Source organism: Salvelinus alpinus, chromosome 30 (assembly GCF_045679555.1).
Source record: "Salvelinus alpinus chromosome 30, SLU_Salpinus.1, whole genome shotgun sequence".
Taxonomy (NCBI): domain Eukaryota; kingdom Metazoa; phylum Chordata; class Actinopteri; order Salmoniformes; family Salmonidae; genus Salvelinus; species Salvelinus alpinus.
The window spans coordinates 22,977,748-22,999,893 of NC_092115.1; the positions used below are offsets into that span (position 1 = coordinate 22,977,748).

General features: G+C 41.4%; 1 protein-coding gene across 8 annotated transcripts in view; it reads left to right on the forward strand.

Annotated features, from left to right (window-relative positions):
* The first annotated feature begins 783 nt into the window (after positions 1-783).
* Positions 784-22,146, forward strand: part of LOC139560660 (nuclear receptor coactivator 2-like) — a 68,845-nt gene continuing 47,482 nt past the window's right edge. For 5 of the 8 annotated variants that reach the window (XM_071377646.1, XM_071377652.1, XM_071377650.1 and 2 more), the window contains exons 1-4: positions 784-936; positions 7,786-7,867; positions 15,780-15,890; positions 16,430-16,602. In XM_071377646.1, coding sequence (XP_071233747.1) covers positions 15,799-15,890; positions 16,430-16,602 — 265 coding nt within the window. In that variant the 5' untranslated portion in view covers positions 784-936; positions 7,786-7,867; positions 15,780-15,798. Of the gene's footprint in view, positions 937-7,785; positions 7,868-8,530; positions 8,775-8,961; positions 9,073-15,779; positions 15,891-16,429; positions 16,603-22,146 lie in introns of those variants that run through there. The other 3 variants (XM_071377647.1, XM_071377648.1, XM_071377649.1) reach the window with 3 other exon arrangements.

Consider the following 22,146-nt stretch of genomic DNA (forward strand, 5'->3'; position numbering starts at 1 on the left):
TACATACTACCACCTGGATTGTGTTGTTTGAACAGGTATAAAACCAAAGTTGTCGATTTACTGCCACCTGCATTTATGGAATGTTTGCTCAGGAGTATAATTAATTGGCTGATCCCTCCTGATGTGGATGGAATTGTGATCGTTCCTTAACTCATGGGAAGTCCCACCCAGTTGACTAGTTAAGAATTATGAAAGTCCTCAATGGCACTGCCCATGTTAACTGGCTTTTGGGCACTAGAGTCCTCTATCTAGCTCTATGGTTTGGACCCAGATGATTTATGAGCAGTTCGAACATCTGCCTGAGACATTTTTACCATGCCATAGAGACAAAATTCCTAATGTGAAGAGAGGCACTATCTTACTGTGTTTGTGTGGAGGCATGTTAATTGACTCCTACTTATATTAATGTGTTGTAGCTTGGGCTGCATGGCAAATACAAAGCCTAACATCAAATACAAACCTGAAGAGTAAGGCACACTTTTTCACTCATTAATTTGGGCCTAAAATGACGGGGTGTTTGTTGGTAGCCTACATTTGAAAGACTCCAAAATGTAATGTTTCATTATTTAAATTCAACCTTAAAGGACGATATGACTAAAACACTTCTGAGTAAGCACAGCAGGGTCAACCTATTCAAGTTAAAAAAAATACATTGTTAACAAACTTTAATCGGCCGCATTGATACCATGAGTCTGTCTGCCTTTAAGCTGTTATGGCTGGCTGCAGTGTCATTATTTTGTCCTTCTGTTCTGTGAGCAGCAAAGTCTATTGTGGTAATGAGGGCTGGTGCGCTGCGCGTGTGGGGGAGGACTACGGGCATGATAAACAAGCACCCAGTCATCGCAGAGGAACATGGCGGCAGTGCTGTTACATTGCCGATTCACGAGTACGAAGGTCCTGACATAGCAGTTCACATTTATGGGACTTCAAGTTACGGTAAGTTATGGAGAGTAACTTACAATATATGCATTTTGTAGTGAAGAAATATGTTTTTGTGCAGATATATATGCTATAATCCATAATGTCAGTTTAGGTTTACCATTGGGAAGCTGCGTTGTTGCTTGTTATCTGAAGCGAGATATTTCTTTAGATGGTTCGAAGATTACTTCCACACTAGTTTTGTTTTGAAGCGTTGCTGAAGTTTAACTTTGTTTAGGCTACTAAGCAATGTAAATCACATTTGTTTTGGCTTGTGAGTCTATAGGCTACTGTGTTTGAGTTTCAGAGAGAAGTTGAAGGAGATTTCTATTTGCAAATTCATTTGAAGATTGAACAACGACATCGATAGCGGATATAGTGGTAAACATTGCACGTAGTTCGAGGTTTTTGCATAATGCAAAATAGCTTATTGAAACCAAAAGAACAGATGTGGTTGAAGAAACCAAACGTCACTGGCGTATGATTTCAAGTAGGAAATCCTCAGCAAGCAAGGCACCACATTTTCGATTGGTGATCCGTTTTATCAACTATTTAACACTGTTAGAAACTTTTGCGATCTGAGAAGTGCAACAATATATCAATCACATTGACACATTCAAAGGAATATCATTTTGACTTCAACTGTTCAACCTTTGAGTGACGTCATATGGCGAACGTGACGCAAGTCTTCCCACAGGAGTTATCTATAACTGTTCAATTTTTATAATTTTTTTCTCCAAAACACAAATATTTGGCAATTCGTTCCTATAACCTAACTGTTGGTTTATCAGTGACTATCACCTAAACGGTTAAAACAAATATCTCAATCATAGTATTATTTTATTGCTTGCCTTGTTGTGAGAATCTCTGTGTTACTGTGTGATAATGAATCATCAGCTTTAAATTGCTAGTAAAGATTGAGCAGGGCCAGTGGGCCACCAATACATTGTCCTGCAGAAGGTTGACCATATGGCAGGTGTGTAGTGTTATCCATAGTGAGATATTACCTAATAAGTCAAACTGCTATTAGAGTAGAAATATAAAGATTGGACGAAAGGCTGGATCTATTGGTAGAGAATCTCTTAATATTGGACTAGTGGCCCTTTAAAGACTTTATTCTCTGCTTCTGTATTGCACACCAGTGAACTTGGAAAGCTATTGCATCACACAGCCGCTTTCCTTGTTCTGTCATTGTCCATCTTTTCATTATTAAATGCACGAATCTTACATGAAAAACTGAACTTTGTTGACAGAGATGGGCAACTTTATATTTGTTTAGTAATGGAACATATAGTATTTTCGATCTTATTTTGCTTATCGCTTTAGAGCCTTTTAGCCTGTTCATTTGCCATTATTTAGTAAGCTATGCAGAAGACTTGGCATGTGCTTCAAACATACAGTACACAGCGAGTGATTTGGAAGGGATGCCATTTCATTGCATAGCTCGATGACTGTACTTAACATTTAAAGTGGAACTGACAGTGTTTTAGCATTTTACATTTTAGGCATTTAAGATACATTTATCCAGAGAAACATATGGGAGCAATTAGGGTTAAGTGCCTTGCTCAAGGGCACACTGGTAGATTTTTCACCCAGTTGGCTCATGGATTTAAACCAGCAACCTTTCGGTTACTGGCCCAACGCTCTTGGCATGAAATCTTATTTAAATCTGTTCATATTCACCCCCAGAAAGAATATGATGCCTTTAAAAAAATTAACTTTACATTTTCTGAGTAGCGAGCACTTAGCTATGGTCATTTTCACGTTTTCATACTTCCATAGAATGTTGGGGAATGACGTAGACGAAGACTTTTGTGAAAAATTCTAATGCAATATAGAGTGGGAAAGCGGCCATGCATTTGGACAATTCAGTAAATAACACCTAATAAAAACGTGTCAGTCTGGTCAAGGACCGAACTCTACACAGACCGGTTCACCATAGCCAATCGGAGCTACAGTAGGTCTATATGCAAATAAGCAATTTTCCACATGGGCCGGCCATCATTTACTTTGAACTTTGACTGTGTTTACAGGCAGTAGCAACAGTGACATTTTTGATAATTAGAAAAGCATTCGCCAAAAGCCACAAAATACCAGAATGAAATTAGCTACAATCTAATGAGGGAACAGTAGATAAACCCTCTCAAACTTTCAGCTTGTAGTTGGCTGTCATAATTGAACTGATAAACGATGGGGAATAGTAGCCTGCTCGCCCTTCTGCAGCTTGCCTGCCAATGCATGCTTGTCCCAACCCACGCTTTGACAACTGAATGGGAACTTGCCTGCCTGCATATTTTGATCGATGGGCAGTTTTTCTCAAGCAGGTTTCTGCAGGCTAAACATGAATTTAGGGCTTGCAAAGTTATCGTGTAACCGACTAAAATAAAATAACCGTCATAACCGTTTTTATTATATTTTGTTTATTTGTGGAATGAACAGCTGACTGAAGACAGGCCAGGCAGTCTTGCAGTTTACTCTATTGTCTGTGGTAACATGAACTCTTTACAGCTGCGATGAAACTGTGTTGCTCCTTGCTGAAACAACCTAGGTGTTTTAGGAAAGGAGTCTGGTTGCCTAGGCTATGCCACCTTCACTTCAGCAGCAGAATATGCAGTCAGGAGAGGAGAAAAATGTGTGCCTTTTCATATATATATATTTTATATGGAAACAATACTATTCAAACGATTATAACAGTGACCTGCGATCATTTGGCTGACCAATAACCATTATTGAAAATTCCTTGATGTCACAGCCCTGCCTGAACTTAAATCCCATCTTAAATCCCATCTCCCGTCTGCTGAAATCACAGCAACATCAGTTATTTCTTTTGCTTTGAGTTTATTTACTCATTTCAAAGTAATCAGAACTCTGATATTTGAAGCGCTGCATCAGTAAATTGAGTGCTCTAACCTACATCTCACCTTGTGCTTTCCTCCACTGGCCATTGAAATTCCAGGGTAATGCTCTGCTTCTCAGTAATTGTATTGTATATCTGTTCTTATGTGGCCTAGTTATGAGAGGCTGTGTACTACTACAGTATGATTATTAATTTATCCAGGGCCCTTGAATGTCCATTCTGCGTTCATGTTACTATTGGAATTCTATCTTTTGGACATACATTTTCTCTTTTACTTTAGCGTGCCCAGTTCCTGTCACAGTTGTTCAATTGATCTATTCATATGGATTCATTTCATTTCATTACCTTTTATCTTTGTATACAATGCAGACCAGGTTATGATACAACAGCATTGTTTGTTTATATGTTGTCCACCATACTGTGGGACAGAATGGCTCTGTAGGGTGACTACAATTCTAAATGATTGGACCTAGCTCGGTACTGGAGAATTAGTCACATTACAGTTTTCTTCCAAGTGCATGCAGGCCAGTGCTGCTTACAAGGGCACTTCCCAGGACAGAGTGTGTGTGTATATGGTGCTGCCACCCTCTGGCAGTCATCTCCTCAAATACCTCAATGACGGTTCATGGGTGGACTGTCACCTTACAACAAGCGGTCCATTCCTTTCTAGCATTCAGCAATGTAGAAAAATAGCAATTACTGTCATGAAATGGTGGATGTAACATACTGGACTGAGGAGGAGACTGGTTCAAATGGTGTATCTGTGTGTGTGAACCCCTCAGTGTACAGTCCGCACACACACACAGTCGAATAAGTGTACTTAGGCTGCATTTACACAGGCAGCCCAATTCTGATATTTTGCCAAATTGTTGGCAAAAGAGCTGATTTGATTGGTCAAAAGACACAATTCGTGAAAAAAATATCAGAATTGGGCTGCCTGTGTAAATGCAGCAATGGTGTACACACACAGTCACAACCCACCATGGTAAACTGTTTCTAGGCCACCCAGCAAACAAGAGGGAATGCAGCAGAATGAACCAGTGGCCAGGGAGCCAAGTCCAGGGTTGCATAACAAGTGCTAATTTGGTTTGAGCTGTGGCCATAATTCTGCAGCTATGTGACAGGGCCCTGGTGGTAAAGTCTCCCCTGTGCTACACCCTGTGTGAAGCACTGTGGGCTAACATGACTAGCAGCCAAGCCTGCATGCTTGGATCCAACCTCTGTTTTGTTTAGAATGTTATTTTCTTCTTTGGGAATCCCACATTGCTGTGAGAAAGGTCAGGAGCATTTTCATGTAGGTGCTCGCATGTTAACTCCACCAGTGGTTAGGACAAGTATTGTTCTGCAGTATTTGCCTGCATGTGTAGAGAAACCTGGAGGCAGTGGTTGCATGAATTAGCCTGGAATAATATTAGGTAGTATGGATGTGAAAAGCCTACCAATAAACTCTGAAGCCTTGTTCACACTGCAGGCCTTAATGCTCAAATCAGCTTTGTGTTTCAGTTCTGTTTTGGAATATTGACTGTCCAAACACCAAGTTACAAGTGACCAAACTGGATTTGTGTGTGTGTTCAGACAGCAGTTATTTGCTGACATGGCTACAATAGTTATTATAGTAACGAGTGGTGTAGGCTGATTTGGTAGTGGTTCTCATGCTTCTGATCACTCAGACGTTATGTAGCAAGCTAAAGTGACAACAATGTCTGTCATGGATGTTTCCCAGTTGCTTTGAATGTTCAAAATCATTGTGTAAGAACTTATTTTTTTATTTTTATTTTTTTAAAGCATCAAAGGATAAGATGATCCAACTTTCAAAGCTAGTCATTTTTGGCTAGCCACAGAACTGAACTGGCTAGCTAGCTAGCTGTTTAGCTTTCTATCACATTCACTCATTTGTTTTATAAACAATTAACAAGCTAGTTAGCTACCACATGTTCTTGGCAAACTGTCAACAGAATAGCTAGCAAGCAACAAGATATGCCAAATAGCAGTTTAAAAACCACTTGAGGGCAAATAAATCAAATTTGACATTTCAGAGACCAGTCGCATGGCCAAGGTGGTTTGAAATGTGGCTTGAAATATCAGATTCCATATGCTTTTTGGCTGTTTAGACTGCAGGAAAAATAACAGATTTGAGTCGGACATGCAAAAAAAAAAAGGGGGGATTTGAGTGATTTCAAACTACCATTGTGAACAAGGCTTAATTGTGCCAAATAAGTTTGTGGTTATGGTGGTTTTAAGTTAGGATCAATGTAAAATCATCAGGTATTACAATGTGATCATGATATCGACCATTTAACATCCTAACTGTCATCACTGCTGACATCGGAAGGCAAGAAGTATTTGTTGCAATACCATAATGACAAAAGGCTTCTAAGGCTAGATGCTTACCATCTGGTTGCTTGGTAACACAAATTAATCATAGCCTGGAAGTGTGTGTGTGTAAAATGGTTTAAGGATCACTACCATCGCATGTGCTTCTGTAGTTTACTATGTTGGTGTACAGATGTGAAACTAGACACCTAGAAAACACTATGGAGAAAACAATATTTACTTTCTACAGATCTAAGATCAGCTGTACTTTGTACCGTGTAATGGCTAAGGCTTGGATTGGTTGAGAAAAATCGGATTTTAGATCTGTGCAGGCAGGGGGCAAAGTCTACCATGAGCCAGTTGGACAAATTAAAATTCATGACAGCATTCCGTGTCGATTGAGTAATGACTTGTAAGCACTCGGCCAAAGGTCTGAGAGATCCGCTCGGGTATCTACTGTAGCTTCAAGCCATCAACCAGGAGAGAAATTCCATCTGAGTGAGGTGCCATTTTATCCTGATGTGTGTTGTGTTCAGATCACATGACTGGATCAAATGAATTGATCTGGGTGAGCCAGCATTGCTCTTCGAGCTGCCCTGTCATTGGTTCATTCCGGGGGGAATGAGCCAATGCAAAACTGTCATTGAAGAATCTCAAATATATATAAATATTTTGATTTGTTTAACAATTCTTTTTGGTTTCTACATGATTCCATGTGTTATTTCATAGTTTTGATGTCTTCACTATTCTACAATGTAGGAAATTAGTAAAAAAATTAAGAAAACCCCCAGAATGAATAGGTGTCCAAACTTTTGACTGGTAGTGTACATCCTAAGCATAGCTCATTGTTCTGTTGTGAATTATTCCTTTAACTGATTGACTATCAACAGAAAGCTGATGTCCTCTGGCCATGCTCCCCCACCCATCCCCTCTCTCTCGGGGCCCTGTGGTTGGTGGAGATCAAGTTACAGCAGGAGGAAAGCACTGCTGCTCTCAACACACAGCATTACATGATAGCCCTGACTGACTTGGGGAGATTTAACCTGTCCCTGTTCAATGCTGGACTGTGTCTGCAACTGCTTTGTGTGCGCACACAGCACCTGTTCTCATTTGAAGCCTATTTGACTTGCTTTTGTCCTGCATATTTTTGAAATTCACTTAACAGGAGATGTGATGGATGTAGGCCTACATCAATATGCAATGAAAGAAGAAACCCTGAAATACAACCAGTGTGTGCTAGGTCCTAGGCCCTGCTCCTAGGCCCTGCTCCTCCCTCTGAATGGGATGGTGTGTTAGGATCAGCTGTAGGCCCCACTCCCCACACCTCCCTTTGGTCTTTCTGGGACCAGGTGCATCTTTAAGTTCTCTGTGGTTTGAGGCTGCAGCCTGCTGAGCGTCTGTCATACAGCGTCTGTCATACAGTACAAATCAGACAAACACCACCTTTCTACTCTTTCTCTTACTGCAGTGCTTTCTGACTTGTTGCTTTCAATTTCATGTCATGCTGCTCACACGTTGAAGTGAGGTAATCATGGTATAGCTACCGGTCCTCGCAGGTTCAACTAATGCAAATTAGCAATGTGTCTGTGGAACTTGGCTGATTGTATTGAAAAATTAACTATAGCTCTCGAGTCAATTGAATGTACAGTAAATGTGTCTTTGGGTTTGGATCAAACTGTAGTATGCCTCTTGTTCAGGCCTTCAAAGAGAGGAGTGGGTGATACCTGAAGGAAACCTGCAGCAGAAGTTCGTTAAGAAGGATGCATTTCATAAGCCAAGGTGAGTCAGCTGAATCAACCGTTCTCATTCCCTCCCTGATATTGTGCCATTTCTGCTTTGGAACCGTCCTGTTTACTACAAGACACTTAAGCCTTGTCTGAGCCATAAGGCAGGAGGAGCCTGTCTCGTGTTTCCGAGGGCGTGAGGCTGTTTGATGTACAAGTACAACCCCTGTACAGGACGCTAGCCAACGGTGTATAATATAGTGTATACTATATTTGTATCTAACAACAATCTACATTTACTGACATGCATACCTCTATGACAACAAGCCATTTGTTGGTTCTATAGAACTGTTATAAACCAAATATTGATGTTATGTAATGATCTGCAAAGTGAAAGTAAAGAGAAGCGACAGGCCTCTGCAGGTTGACTGGCTAGTGAAACGAAAGCCAGCTGCCTGCTGTGTTTAAAACACACACACTTCTTTTGTCTTTTGCCAGCCCATTGTTGCCTCTGCTTTGTCTCATGTGACAAGAGCAGGCCATTATCTTGGTGAAAAGGGAAACCACTTTTTGGGGCCTGGCATCATAAACTATTGGAATTTTCGAGTGCTCTCTGCTCTCTCTAGCTGCTGGATTTCCGGAGGCGGGGCCAGGGAAGAGTGGGGGAGGGGATTGGAGATCATCGGCTGCGGCTCTGAGGGGATTTGTGCTGTAGTTTGTCAGCTGTCATTAGGAGCAGATGACACAGGAGGTAATCTGCTGTTTGTGCATGTCCTTGCTCCAGCATGTGTCTCTGTCTACATCGCTGCGTAGTGTGTACAGCGTTGTGACTGCCTGTCTGCCTGGGCTCAACGTTAACCAGGCTATATGGGAGGGCTTCTCCTGTTTTTGCTGTGAAACTGAATCTACAGTAGCCATGGGTCAGACACTGTTGATTTATGGACCCATGTTTGGTCAAAGGGGTAAGTAATCAAGGAATGGAATAAATAGCTATTGTTTCCCAATGGAGGAGATTACATTAAGTTTAGAATTGTTTGTTTCTTGGTATAGAATTGTTGCTGTTTTTAGGTGAGTGTTTTGTGTGTGTGATTTTTATCTATGTTGTGTATTTCAAACTTCCTACGGTATCCTGAGAGGAATTTAAATGTCCACAGAACATTCCATTAGCTCTTTGTTGTGTGCTGTCAGCAGTCCTACTGATGCCACCGGAGATGAACAGGACAAGCCCCTCTGTAAACAACCCAGAGGGCCACCAGTCTGGTGAGGGGGCTGGGATACTAAATTAACTTTGTATATAGAGCTGTGAATGTGTGGCCAAATAAATGTGTACAGTTAACTGACAGTAATGAATTTAGGCTTCTGGATCCTGTCATCAGACACGAGGGCTCAGAAGTGCATTTCATTGGGCTTTGGTCAAAAGTAGTGTACTACATACTATTTGTTTTTTTGACCAAGTTGTATAGTAGGCCCCTAGCTGTTGGTCATGGGGCATCTCTTCAGTAGAGGGCTGAGGAAGGTGAACCTGGCTCTTTAACACACCTCTCACCCTGCCGGCTTCTTGCCTGGCATAGAAAAGCATAGGCCAGGTGACAGCAACAGGTGGGCCGCAGGCCAAAACTAGTTTGCCACAGTGTAAGTGTGTTCAATGGTATTGATCTGGTTCCATGATCAATGCATTATAACATTGGTTGTGTCCCAAATGGCTCCCTATGTAGTGCACTACCTTTGACCAGAGCCCAATAGGCCTATATAAGGAATATGGTGCCATTTCTGACACAGACATTGTCAAGCCCACACAGGCTGTAATGTAAGGTCAGCCTGTTATTTTCATGTTGCCTTCCATCGGCCCATTGAGCAAAATCTGAACCAATTTTGTGTGCTCAGTCAGTGTACAGAAATATTTCTTAGAGGATAATTTGGACTAATTCTAAGTAAATTACATTGACTGTTCGCTTCATTCAAATAGCAATTTGGGATGTATTAATGGGACAGAAGTGGGTCATTGACGATGAGCACACTTGGACTGCACTTCACTTCACAGCGCGCACCCAGTCAGTCGTTTGGTGCACATTCCAGCACACAAGTGTCACAAGGCATCAGTAAATTAGGAAAACACAAAAGACTGTTATAAATGCCTATCCTGTTTTACCAATGGTAGCAGCCAGGGCTGAGCAGATAACATCTGGTTGGTCCTATGCTTTCTGTCTATTAGGAGTGACTCATTTCTTCTAGATACACCCAGTCTTCTGGATATTCTATGATATCACCATTAATTCACAAGAGAAGTGTTTGCTAATTCCGCTACGGGGTGCGAGTCATGGGTTGTGTCCCAAATGGCACCCTATTCCCCATTTTAATTCCCTATATAGTGCATATGAGCCTTGGTCAAAAGTAGCACACTACAACAGGAATAGGGTACTGTTTGGGACGTACCATAGCTGTCCACTGAAGACTGAGCAGGGACGCCAGCCTCTTGGACCAGGGTTGATAGCCATTAAAGTGCCTTTTTTATTTAGGTCTGACTTTTGTCTCGGCTGGCAATGCTAAGTGTGTACCCTTACTATAGGGGAGGGGGGCTAGGGGACATAGGCAGGGGAGTGTATCTTAAATGGCACCCTATTACCTATACTTGTGCTCTACTTTTGACCAGGGACCATACAGCTCTGGTCAAAAGTAGTGCACCGAATAGGGTGCCATTTGGGATATACCCAGGTAGTGTGAGTGGGCCAGGGGACGTCGGCAGGCCAGGGCTGAGCCCTGATTCAATTTGACCTGAGGGATCAGCCTGATAATGGCTGGCTCCAGCTCTCATCCGACGTCTCGTTGAATTGATTATTTTAGTCTGCTGCTTCCCTGGCCGCACCAGTATCAGATCAATGTGCAGGGGTACAAGGTATTTGTTTATTTATTTATATTTCACCTTTATTTAACCAGGTAGGCCAGTTGAGAACAAGTTCTCATTCACAACTGCGACCTGGCCAAGATGAAGCAAAGCAGTGCGACACAGACAACAACACAGAGTTACACATGGAATAAACAAACGTACAGTCAATAACACGAAATAAAAAAAGATGTACATAAAGGCAGGGTAAAGTGGCTAGGCATCAGGATGGATAATAAGAGTAAGAATAAAGAACAGAGCAGCAGCGAGTTGAGTTAGTTGTCCCTTTTTGTCATTTACAGTTTAGGAATTGACTCGCGTGACAATGGAAAAACCACAGTATTTAATTTGGTTTTGTTTATTAGGATATTTTAGCCCACCAAGGGCTAGTTTTCAAGAGTAATTGAAAAAGTAAGAACATTTTCATTGTTTTAGCCAACCCAATGTGTTGGGCTGTGTGTGTTAGTCTATTTTGGTCCATATGTCTTTTGTCTCCCAGACAGCGAAGAGGTTACAGGATAAACAACAGCTGCAAACAGAGATTGCGCACAAACATACGTAGCTACAGAAAAATGAAGGCTCCTAATCTGCATGTACACTAAAGATTTAATACCCAGTGTATATGTCTGATGGGAGGGCTTCAGCCCTGTTACCGTGAGGTTTTATACAGGCTTAGACCTCCGTCTCTGTACAGGCTTAGACATCTTCCAACAGTCGAACTGATTGATATATCTCACTGACTAAGAGGGTCCACGTCATGTCAGTCTGCATGCGTGGTATCTCAACATCCTCAATAAGGCTCTTCTGAACTCAGTTACGCAGGAAAGCAATCAGGCCTATGTGATCAGAAATATTTTGATTTATATATTCCTATATTTGGTTGTGCTGGCCAGCCTTGATACTCTTGTCAAAGCACTTGACTCTCCAGGGAGGATGATGATGATGAAGAGAGCAGTTACATCTGATTATGACATCATGGCGTTGATCCGATGTGGCCCCATTCTCAGCTCCCAGGAGGGTGGTGCCCTCACAGAAAGCATGCTGGGACAGATTGTTCCATCACCGCTCGAGGCAGGCACACTCTTGATGAATTAACAGTGATGAAGCCTACCACAAAATGCTAACACCCCAGCATCTTCTCCTTCCAATCCAATGCTAATGAAATTAGAGCCAAGTGCCTCAAAAGTAAAACCATTTAAAAACAATTTCGTCAGAGAGAAGAAAACAGTTCAGAGATCAACTGAGCCATTTAAAGAATGAACAGTTGGATTGATCACTGCTTCCTAGCGGGATTATCTTCCTGATCAAAACACAAACCACTGTTCTGCTTTTGGGAGAATCACTTGTCATGTAGTGTGTTATTTTCAACCATAAAATAATTACAATTGTTTTAATCGTCTTGTGCAGCATGCCTAAAACATTCATACTATTTTTTTTTTTAAATTAAGGACATTTTTAGAGTCTTACGCCTACTTTCCCTCACGTGTTATGGACCTGTGGAAATTGGAAGACTAATGTGCTGGCCACACCGGTTGCGTTACGTGCGCGAGCATTGCAAAATAAATGTACACGTGTTATTCAATCATTGCATCCACACTGCTCGAGTGCGTCAACGAGCATCTGCGTTAGGAGCGTATACCCACGTGGGTTATTGAAAGATGAACTGAGGTCCAGTTGCACCTTAAAGTTGGTTGCCAACTGTAATATAAATTCCAAAGAACAATCCTGAAGGAGGAGAGATTACTAGAAACAAACTCAGTTTACCCTTTTATCTGTGGATTAATTATCGGAGTAGAGGACCTTGTGCATTTTAGGTAAAATAACAACCCAATGTTTATATCCCTGGACAAATTAGCTAGCAACAGCAAGCTAGCTAGCTAAATTGCCATACATGTTTTAATGCTTTCGACCTGTCCCCAAATTAATATAGTTGGTTTAGAGTTTGTTTTGATATTTCAACCTGCGTGTATTGATCGTGTCTGGTGTGAGTGGGTAAAATCGATATGCATGAGATGCGCTTGCCTGGTGTAGTCAGCATGTAAGGTGTCATAAAGACCCATTTCCTCCATTGCATTTCGAGGAGGAGTAAGAAGATGTCACTAAATCTCTGCAAATGTGTCTACATTTGCCATTAAAAGCTGCATCGTCTACAACCCACAATCGGATTGAATCCCGGCTTAAGGTTACTCCTACGTTATCAGACCATTTTTAAAGGGCTTTTGACCTTTTTTTAATGTGAAAAAGTATTATAAGTTGGAAGACCTTGCTCCAAATCACAATAGTCAAAGGCCATAGTGTGCTATTTTACTCAGTGGTGGAAATGGCTGAATGGCCAACATTCTGAAATGATTTGTAACTTCTGAATGCATTGAGCTGCTACCTTGTAATGGAATGAGGATGTAGGCTCTGTCTATGCATTTAGAGCAAGCAGCCAGTCAAATAGCAGGCTGTTTACAATGGGCTGTGTCCCAAATGGCACTCTATTCCCTGTGTGGTGCACTACTTTTGACCAGGACCTATACGTCTCTGTTTACTGAGTCATGTGTGACCATGCCTCTGTTGTATTGTACTACCATTACCTTTAGGAGGGCATCTCTTGTCTCTTCATCAGGATCAGAGGCTGTTTCACAGGGTAGGCTATATAGCGTTCTATTACATAATATTATATTCTCCCAAACACCTGCTCTGACTTTAAACTCAAAAGTTTGGCAAGCTACTTTTCTCAGCATCATGGAAAGTGCTACAATCTAAATGGGACGGTGGCTGATGTCTTCAATATTCTCACTGTTATCTAATGCCTACAGTACAGCTTTACATACATACATACCCAATCAGTTGACAGCGTCTCAAGATGATTGTATGATCTGTTTCGTTTCATGAGAGCTTTGATGAGCTCTCTCTCTCATTTAACTGATCAAGTGATTAGCCCTAATGATTCCTTCCTGTATAAATTTGCTAACCATGCATACATGAGAGAAGTAGATTGAGACTCCTCCTGCTCCCACTCCTCATCCCTTCCTCCTCTCCCTGCTCCTCCTCCTACTCCCCTCCTCCCTCTCATCCTCCTGATCGAATGGGGCCACTGTACTCTCAGTAAGGATCTGTGGGCTGATTATTCATTTAGATGAGCAGGGAGATTTGCTCCAGCCGGCCCTCTACTCCTCTCATCTGCTCAGTGGCAGGTCCAGGCTGTGTGTTATGTAATGATCAGGTGCTGGCCTGTTAGTAATTTATTCTGCTGCTCCACCAGCAGATCAGCTCAACGCTAGGCTAGCTGACACCACCACTGCCCTAAAGACGAGCTAGGTGGCCACACTGTCGCATATGTAATGAAACCTCACTGTACATAATATGCTTTTGCTGTTTTTATTTATATTTATTCAGGAATTGGGGCATTTATTATGATTAATTTATTTAAATTGTCCTCCGGGTAGATACAGATCACCGTAGGATTGTATTTTCACAAGTTAGTCAGAAATCTGTGATGCTTTTTGCTTACAACCATCGTTTTGGCTAAAGCAGTTCCATTTTGAATGAGGCCACGAATCTGTCTATTCAGATCAGTTGTGATTATCCTCTTTTTAAGCGTTATTTGCGTGACTGTTCTTGTCTCTGTGTACCACTGTTGTTTCATGTATTTGTGTGGACTCCAAGAAGAATAGCTACTGCTTCAGCAAAAGCAAGTGGAGATCTGAACAAACCAATAGTTCACAGCCCCTTGTTGTTGACAGGTCTCTTATTGTTACTTTTCAAGTATCAGCCAATGCACGACCTGAATGTCAGCCTAGTTGCCATCCACACATACTGGGCACAAGGAAAGAGCTCTGTTTGGGCTACTAAGGTGCTGTGTCCCAAATTGCACCCTATTCCCTTTAAAGTGCAGTGCTTTTGACCAGAGCCCTGGTCAAAGTACTGTACTATAAAGGGAATTGAGTGCAATGTGGGATCCATGCAGGGTGAAGTCTCCAATATTGTTCGGTCTGGCCTAGTAATACACCCTTTTAGAGGCGCTCTTATGCTGCTTTTTGACTGTAACACCAGTGTATATACTATACTAGGGAAATTGTTTCCATAGCTAGAGCTGACAGTGAGGACTTGTGAAGAGCAGAATCAACAACCTCTGCATAATCAAAACAGTTGCTTTGTGAGAAGGTGTTAAGTCACAGTCAGCCATTGTTATGTAAATGCAGGCTGAACAGAACCAGTGGCCTGGCTTTGGCCTCAAGTGAAAGCAGATCCACCAGAGCCATGGCCCAGTGAGATACGGTTGCCGGCCCGGGTAGATGGAAGCTGAGCATTTTGGGTAAAACACTGGGGGGAAATGCGTCATTACTTCTATAAATGACAAACAGAGCATTGACCGGTGAAGGGTCTTGGACAAACAGACTAGTGGGGGGGAGGGGTACCTCGGCTGCAAATGGAGCAGAAACACAAGGTGGCCATACTCTCGGGTCTATCACCTTCTGCCTGGATTTGATGAGACGTGTTAAACCGAAGCCCATGCTATAACACAGCCACACAAATTGCCTTATGTTGAGGTAAACATTGACACCTCTTACAATTAGCCTTCCCACACAACGTAGCTTATTGTGGGATGCCGTGTACTAGATCTGTGGCTGACAGTCATGATTTAACACCCATCTCAGTCTCTCATAGGTTCACTAGCTGCTGTCAACACATTTTGTTAGTACAATTATGATCCACAACATATCTGCAATTCAATTTTAACGGCATGATCAAATTTTATTAGTCACATGTGCCGAATAGAACAGGTGTAGACCTTACAGTGAAATGCTTACTTAACCGACAGCCGTATTTTTTGAAACTGCACTAAGAATAAGTAGCAAGTAATTAAATGATGTAGCTAGTCTCTGGGTCGCTCATTGTCCTAAAATGTATCTGGTTTCAAATGTATTGTACAGACATCCAGTAACGTGCAGGTGCTACGGTAGAAAACATGTATGGATAAAATATTGGTAGATACCCGTATACTGATTAATGCTCCAGCGGGTTAATTGCAACGTTTCAACCTGAAGGTCTTCATCAGGCTTGAGCCTTAATGGTGTCTCCTCCTCTCTTTCTGTAGTTGGTGATATTTGCTGAAGATGAGTAGTGCGGGGGACAACACCCCCGACCCTGCTGCCAGGGGAGAGTCTCTGAAGCGGAAAGAATGTGGCCCGGACCTCCTGGGGCCCAGGTAAGATCAGCTGTCAAACACACACACACACACACACACACACAAAACCATAGTATGCGTCCCAAATGGCACCCTATTCCCTCTATATAGTGCACAACTTTTGATTAGGGCTCTTACAGATCCCTCTCCAATATGTGCGCGCACACCTACGCCTCAACACAACCTTAGTTACGGATCCCTTTCCGATGCAAAGCTCTAGAAGGTCATTCAGCAGTCAGGTTATACACCGGTCATACGGAGAGCATGTCGCCGTTCAAAATGGCACCCTATTCCCTATTTAGTGCACTAGTTTTGATCAGAACGTGATCAAAATAATTGCACTTTGTAGAGAATAGGGTGCCATCATGCAATGACAGAATACAGAATGACATGTTTTTTTTCTTGCCGTCTATTAATCTAAAGTATAGGCTATCTATATTGCTTGCTTAAGTTTTGATTAAAAGACACCACACGTATTGCTGTGAAAGTATTTTTCCTAATCAGTGTTGTTCACGTGCCCTGGGTTGCCGGTTGTCTTACCTCGGTCTCTGTCTCCACAGCCCCAAGCGGAGCACGGAAAAACCAAACCGGGAGCATGAAAACAAATACATTGAAGAACTGGCGGAGTTGATCTTTGCAAACATCAACGACATTGACAACTTCAATGTCAAGCCTGACAAATGTGCAATCTTGAAAGAAACTGTGAAGCAGATTCGTCAAATAAAAGAGCAGGGTAAGGCTTTATTTGACTTTATTGACCCTTTCTAATATTGAGTTAATTCCCCTCCATTGTAAGCACACACATTCCTCTGTCACAGCAATCACTTGCTTTCTTCAAAATACCACACTTAATGTACATTTCATGTGTGTGAGCGAGTAGGACTGCGCGGGTATTTCAGTCAGCTGCGTTGTGTCTGTGCTTGAAGGGCAGACAACAGCCGATCAGACGCGCACACACACAGTGGAAGATCAGATGAGACACTCTTCTTGATGATAATGAAAAGCAGGCTGTTCACTGACTGGATTATATAATGATGAGCAATGTGATGTAAGACTCAGAGGAAACTAGGAGAGAGGGAGAGAGACGGCCTACTGTATTATACAGTTGAAGTCAGAAGTTTACATACACTTAGGTTGGAGTCATTAACTCGTTTTTCAACCGCTCCACACATTTCTTGTTAACAAACTATAGTTTTGGGAAGTCGGTTAGGACATCTACTTTGTGTATGACACAAGTCATTTTCCCAACAATTATTTACAGACAGATTATTTCACTTGTAATTCACTGTATCACAATTACAGTGGGTCAGAAGTTTACATACACTAAGTTGACTGTGCCTTTAAACAGCTTGGAAAATTCCAGAAAATGATGTCATGGCTTTAGAAGCTTCTGATAGGCTAATTGACATCATTTGAGTCAATTGGAGGTGTACATGTGGATTTATTTCAAGGCCTACCTTCACTCAGTGCCTTTTTGCTTGACATCATGGGAATATCAAAAGAAATCAGCCAAGACCACAGAAAGAAAATTGTAGACCTCCAAGTCTGGTTCATCCTTGGGAGCAATTTCCAAATGTCTGAAGGTACCACGTTCATCTGTACAAACAATAGTATGCAAGTATAAACACCATGGGACCACGCAGCCGTTATACCGTTCAGGAAGGGGACGCGTTCTGTCTCCTAGCGATGAAGGTACTTTGGTGCAAAAAGTGCAAATCAATCCCAGAACAACAGCAAAGGACCTGGTGAAGATGCTGGAGGAAACGGGTACAAAAGTAACTATATCCCCAGTAAAACGAGTCCTATATCGACATAACCTGAAAGGCCGCTCAGCAAGGAAGAAGCCACTGCTCCAAAACTGCCATAAAAAGCCAGACTATGGTTTGCAGATGCACATGGGGACAAAGATTGTACTTTTTGGAGAAATGTCCTCTGGTCTGATGAAACAAAAATGGAACTGTTTGGCCGTAATGACCATCGTTATGTTTGGAGGAAAAAGGATGGGGCTTGTAGCCTAGTGGTTAGAGCGTTGGACTAGTAACCGAAAGGCTGCAAGATCAAATCCCCGAGCTGACAAGGTAAAAAAATCTGTCGTTCTGCCCCTGAACAAGGCAGTTAACCCACTGTTCCTAGGCCGGCATTGAAAATATGAATTTGTTCTTAACTGACTTGCCTAGTTAAATAAAATGTTTTTAAAAATTAAATAAATTGAATTGTGTCTGCAAGTAGCCAACTTCAGGACAGTTAGCTTGGGTGATTGACTGCCGTTGTGAGGAACGCTTGGATCAACACTACTCATCGGCCAGAGTGTCCAGTGTCCAATAGTGCAGTGTGTGCGCTGCGCGATCAGCGAGCAAAATACTCAGAATTTATGAACGACCCACTGGAGGCAATATACAAACGCACCCTTAGTTGTCAATGAAACACAGTACCAGTCAAGTTTGGACACGCCTACTCATTCAAGGGTTTTTACATTGTAGAATATTGAAGACATCAAAACTATGATATCATGTAGAAGAAAAAAAAAAAAGTAAAAAAAAAAGGGTTAAACAAATCAAAATATATTTGAGATTCTTCAAAGTAGCCACCCTTTGCCTTGACAGCTTTGCACACTCTTGCCATTCTCTCAACCAGCTTCACCTGGAATGCTTTTCTAACAGTCTTGAAGGAGTACCACATATGCTGAGCACTTGTTGGCTGCTATTCCTTCACTCCGCGGTCCAACTCATCCCAAACCATCTCAATTGGGTTGAGGTCGGTGATTATGGAGTCCAGGTCATCTGATGCAGCACTCCAACACTCTCCTTCTTGGTAAAACTGCACTTGAAGAAACGTTCTTGAAATTTTCCGCATTGACTGACCTTCATGTCCTAAAAGTAATGGAATGTCGTTGCTCTTTGCTCATGTGAGCCATTCTTGCCATAATATGGACTTGGTCTTTTACCAAATAGGGCCATCTTCTGTATGCCACCCGTAACTTGTCACAACACAACTGATTGGCTCAAACGCATTAAGGAAAGAAATTCCACAAATTAACTTAAGGCACACCTGTTAATTGAAATGCATTCAATTTAAGTCTTGCCATAGACTTTCAAGCCGATTTAAGTCAAAACTGTAACTAGGCCACTAAGGAACATTCAAATTCGTCTTGGTAAACAACTTGTGTATATTTGGCCTTGTGATTTAGGTTATTGTCCTGCTGAAAGGGGGATTTGTCTCCCAGTGTCTGTTGGAAAGCAGACTGACCAGGTTTTCCTCTAGGATGTGCTTAGTTTTATTCAGTTTCTTTTTACCCTAAAAAACTCCCTAGTCCTTGCTGATGACAAGCATACTCATAACATGATGCAGCCACCCCGCTTAAAAACATGGAGTGGTATTCAGTGATGTGTTGTAGTGGATTTGCCCAAAACATAATGCTTTGTATTCAGGACAAAGTAGATTTTTTTTCTAGCAGTTTTAGTGCCTTTTTGCAAACATGATCCATGTTTTGGAATATTTGTATTCTGTATAGGCTTACTTCTTTTCACTGTCATTTAGGTTAGTATTGTGGAGTAATTACAATGATTGATCCATCGTCAGTTCTATCACAGCCATAACTCTGTTTTAAAGTCACCATTGACCTTACGGTGAAATCCCTGAGCAGTTTCCTTCCTCTCCGGCAACTGAGTTAGGAAGGACGCCTGTATCTTTGTAGTGACTGGGTGTATTGAAACAAAAACCAAAGTATAATTAGTAACTTTATCCATAGGTGCTCTTTGTGAGGCATTGGAAAACCTCCCTGGTCTTTGGGGTTGAATCTGTGTTTGAAATTCACTGCTCAACTGTGGGACATTACACATAATTGTATGTGTGGGGTACAGAGAGGAGGTAGTAAAAAAAAAAACACAAACAAACACATTAAATTACTAATATTACAGCAAATAAGCACATTTTTACTCCTGAACTTATTTAGGCTTGCCATAACAAAGGGGTTTAATACTTAGACTCAAGACATTTTAGCTTTTCATTTTTAAATTAGTAAAGAATGTCTAAAAGGATAATTCCACTTTGACATTAATAGGGTATTGTGTGACATCTCAATTTAACACATTTTAAATTAAAATCAATCCTTCTAGTGTATAAGTGTTTAAAAGTTATTTTTGAAAGAATACAATATTTAACATTTGGTTTTCTGAGTTTTAAAAATGAAAACCTTTGCCAGCAGAATCAAGCGATTGTATATTATGTTTCATCTGTCCCATTCTGTCCCACACTTGAACCCCTCACTCTGACCATTTTACTCGCTCTAGCAGAGTTGGTTAGGCTGTATCTATCTACATGTTATCTAGAGCAATAGTGACTAACTGTGCTGCTGGCAACACTGGCAATGACTTTTTTTGCCAACGTTTACCGACACCGGTCATATTCAGCGGGTTTTGCGCATTCCTATATTAATCAGTTATTTTGTGCTCTGGAATCCGAGTAGATTTCCAGGGTGAATTTACGAATGCAAGAGATGCTAACTGCAGAACAGTCGATCAAGTTTAGAATAGCTAGCTAGAAAAGCGATTCACATTTCTTCCTTGCTAACCAAGTGACACCTGCATCTCTAGCTGTAGCCACGGAAAATAAAATGAGCGGGGGGGGGGGGGAAATCACCCACTCCTTCGATGACATGACATCCTCCCAGGAGCTAGCTAATGTTAGGCTCTGGGTTTTTAGCTTGCTAGATAAATAGATATGGTAGCTTATTAGCCATGTTATAACTGACTTGTGATTATTGCCCTTGCTAGTTTGTCAATAAAATCAATCTCGGCCTTAGTTACATTCGTCCATTTTGTCATTGAAACCAACAGTGCATCCCGACTGGGTGGAGGCAGCAAACAATGTACCAGGCCAGCTGTGATTTACAACCTGATAGTAATATTTTTTTGGGGCTACCAAGAAATGTATTGGAAAATTGTATTAACCGTGCGTTGAACTCCATCCATCTATTCTGCCATCATGGAATCTTGAGTCAAGTAGAACCTATTTTTAACCTGTTTGGGCTATAGTATTGGAAAAACTGGAAAATATGTGCAAATTTTCAAACGGCCTCTTAATCAAATTTTGCTCTTACAATATGCATATTGTTAATACTATTGGATAGAAAAGAGTCTCTAGTTTCTAAAACCGTTTTAATTTTTTCTCTGAGTGGAACACAAGTCCTTTGGCAGCACTTTCCCCGACCAGGAAGTAAAATGCAAGATGTTTATGCTCGCTTCAACGCTCTGCCTATACATGGTCATGCCACCTATGACCCGAAACACACCTCGTACGCCTTCCTCTGGGTGTCAAGAGGACGTCAGAGGAGAAATCTTGCGTTTATCTTGTTCTGACGTGAAATAAGACCTATTTCTTTGACGTGACCGTCAATTTCAGGAAGTCAGAAGCGCGCGACTTGGGAGAGATATCATGTTTTGTTTTGCTGCCGTTTCGGATGTGAACTATCTCCAGCTCGGATTTGATTTGATAAATGAGACCATGTCATCGTAATGTATGTTTTTTCAATATAGTTTAATCAGATTATTTGAATTTTTTCGGGAGTTTTGCCGTGTTCCGTAATGTTTACTTTGTTTACGTTGGAGAGATCCGTGCCACTCGACTAGTACCCCTGCTAAATGAAGATGGAAAGTTGCCATTCTGAATGGATTGAACGACTCTTCTGGACTAAGGACAACTTGATCAACATTCTGATGAAAGATCAGCCAAAGTAAGACCAAATTTATAATGTTATTTCATATATCTGTCGTGCATGTCAACTGGTCGCGCGCGCCCAAGTGTGTCTGTCTGGCGTGGCTATGCTAATTTAGCGCTACATTTAGTTTTCGATGTAAAACATTTAATAAATCTGAAATATTGTCTGGAATCACAAGAATCCTGTTTTTCAATTGCTGCACAGTAAGTATTTCTCAGAAATGTTTTATGAGGAGTAATTAGGTATTTGATGTTGGTGTCTGTAAATGTTATGGCTGCTTTCGGTGCAATTTCTGGTTGTAGCTGAAATGTAATTTATGATTTATACCATAAATATGCACATTTTTCAAAAAAAAACATATGCTATACAATAAATATGTTATCAGACTGTCATCTTATGAAGTTGTTTCTTGGTTAGTGGCTATATATATCTTCATTTGGTCGAATTAGTGATAGCTGGTGATGGACGTAAAAACTGATTGGTGTTAGAAAGTGGTGTCTTTTGCTAAGGTGGTTAGCTAATAGATTTACATATTTTGTCTTCCCTGTAAAACATTTTAAA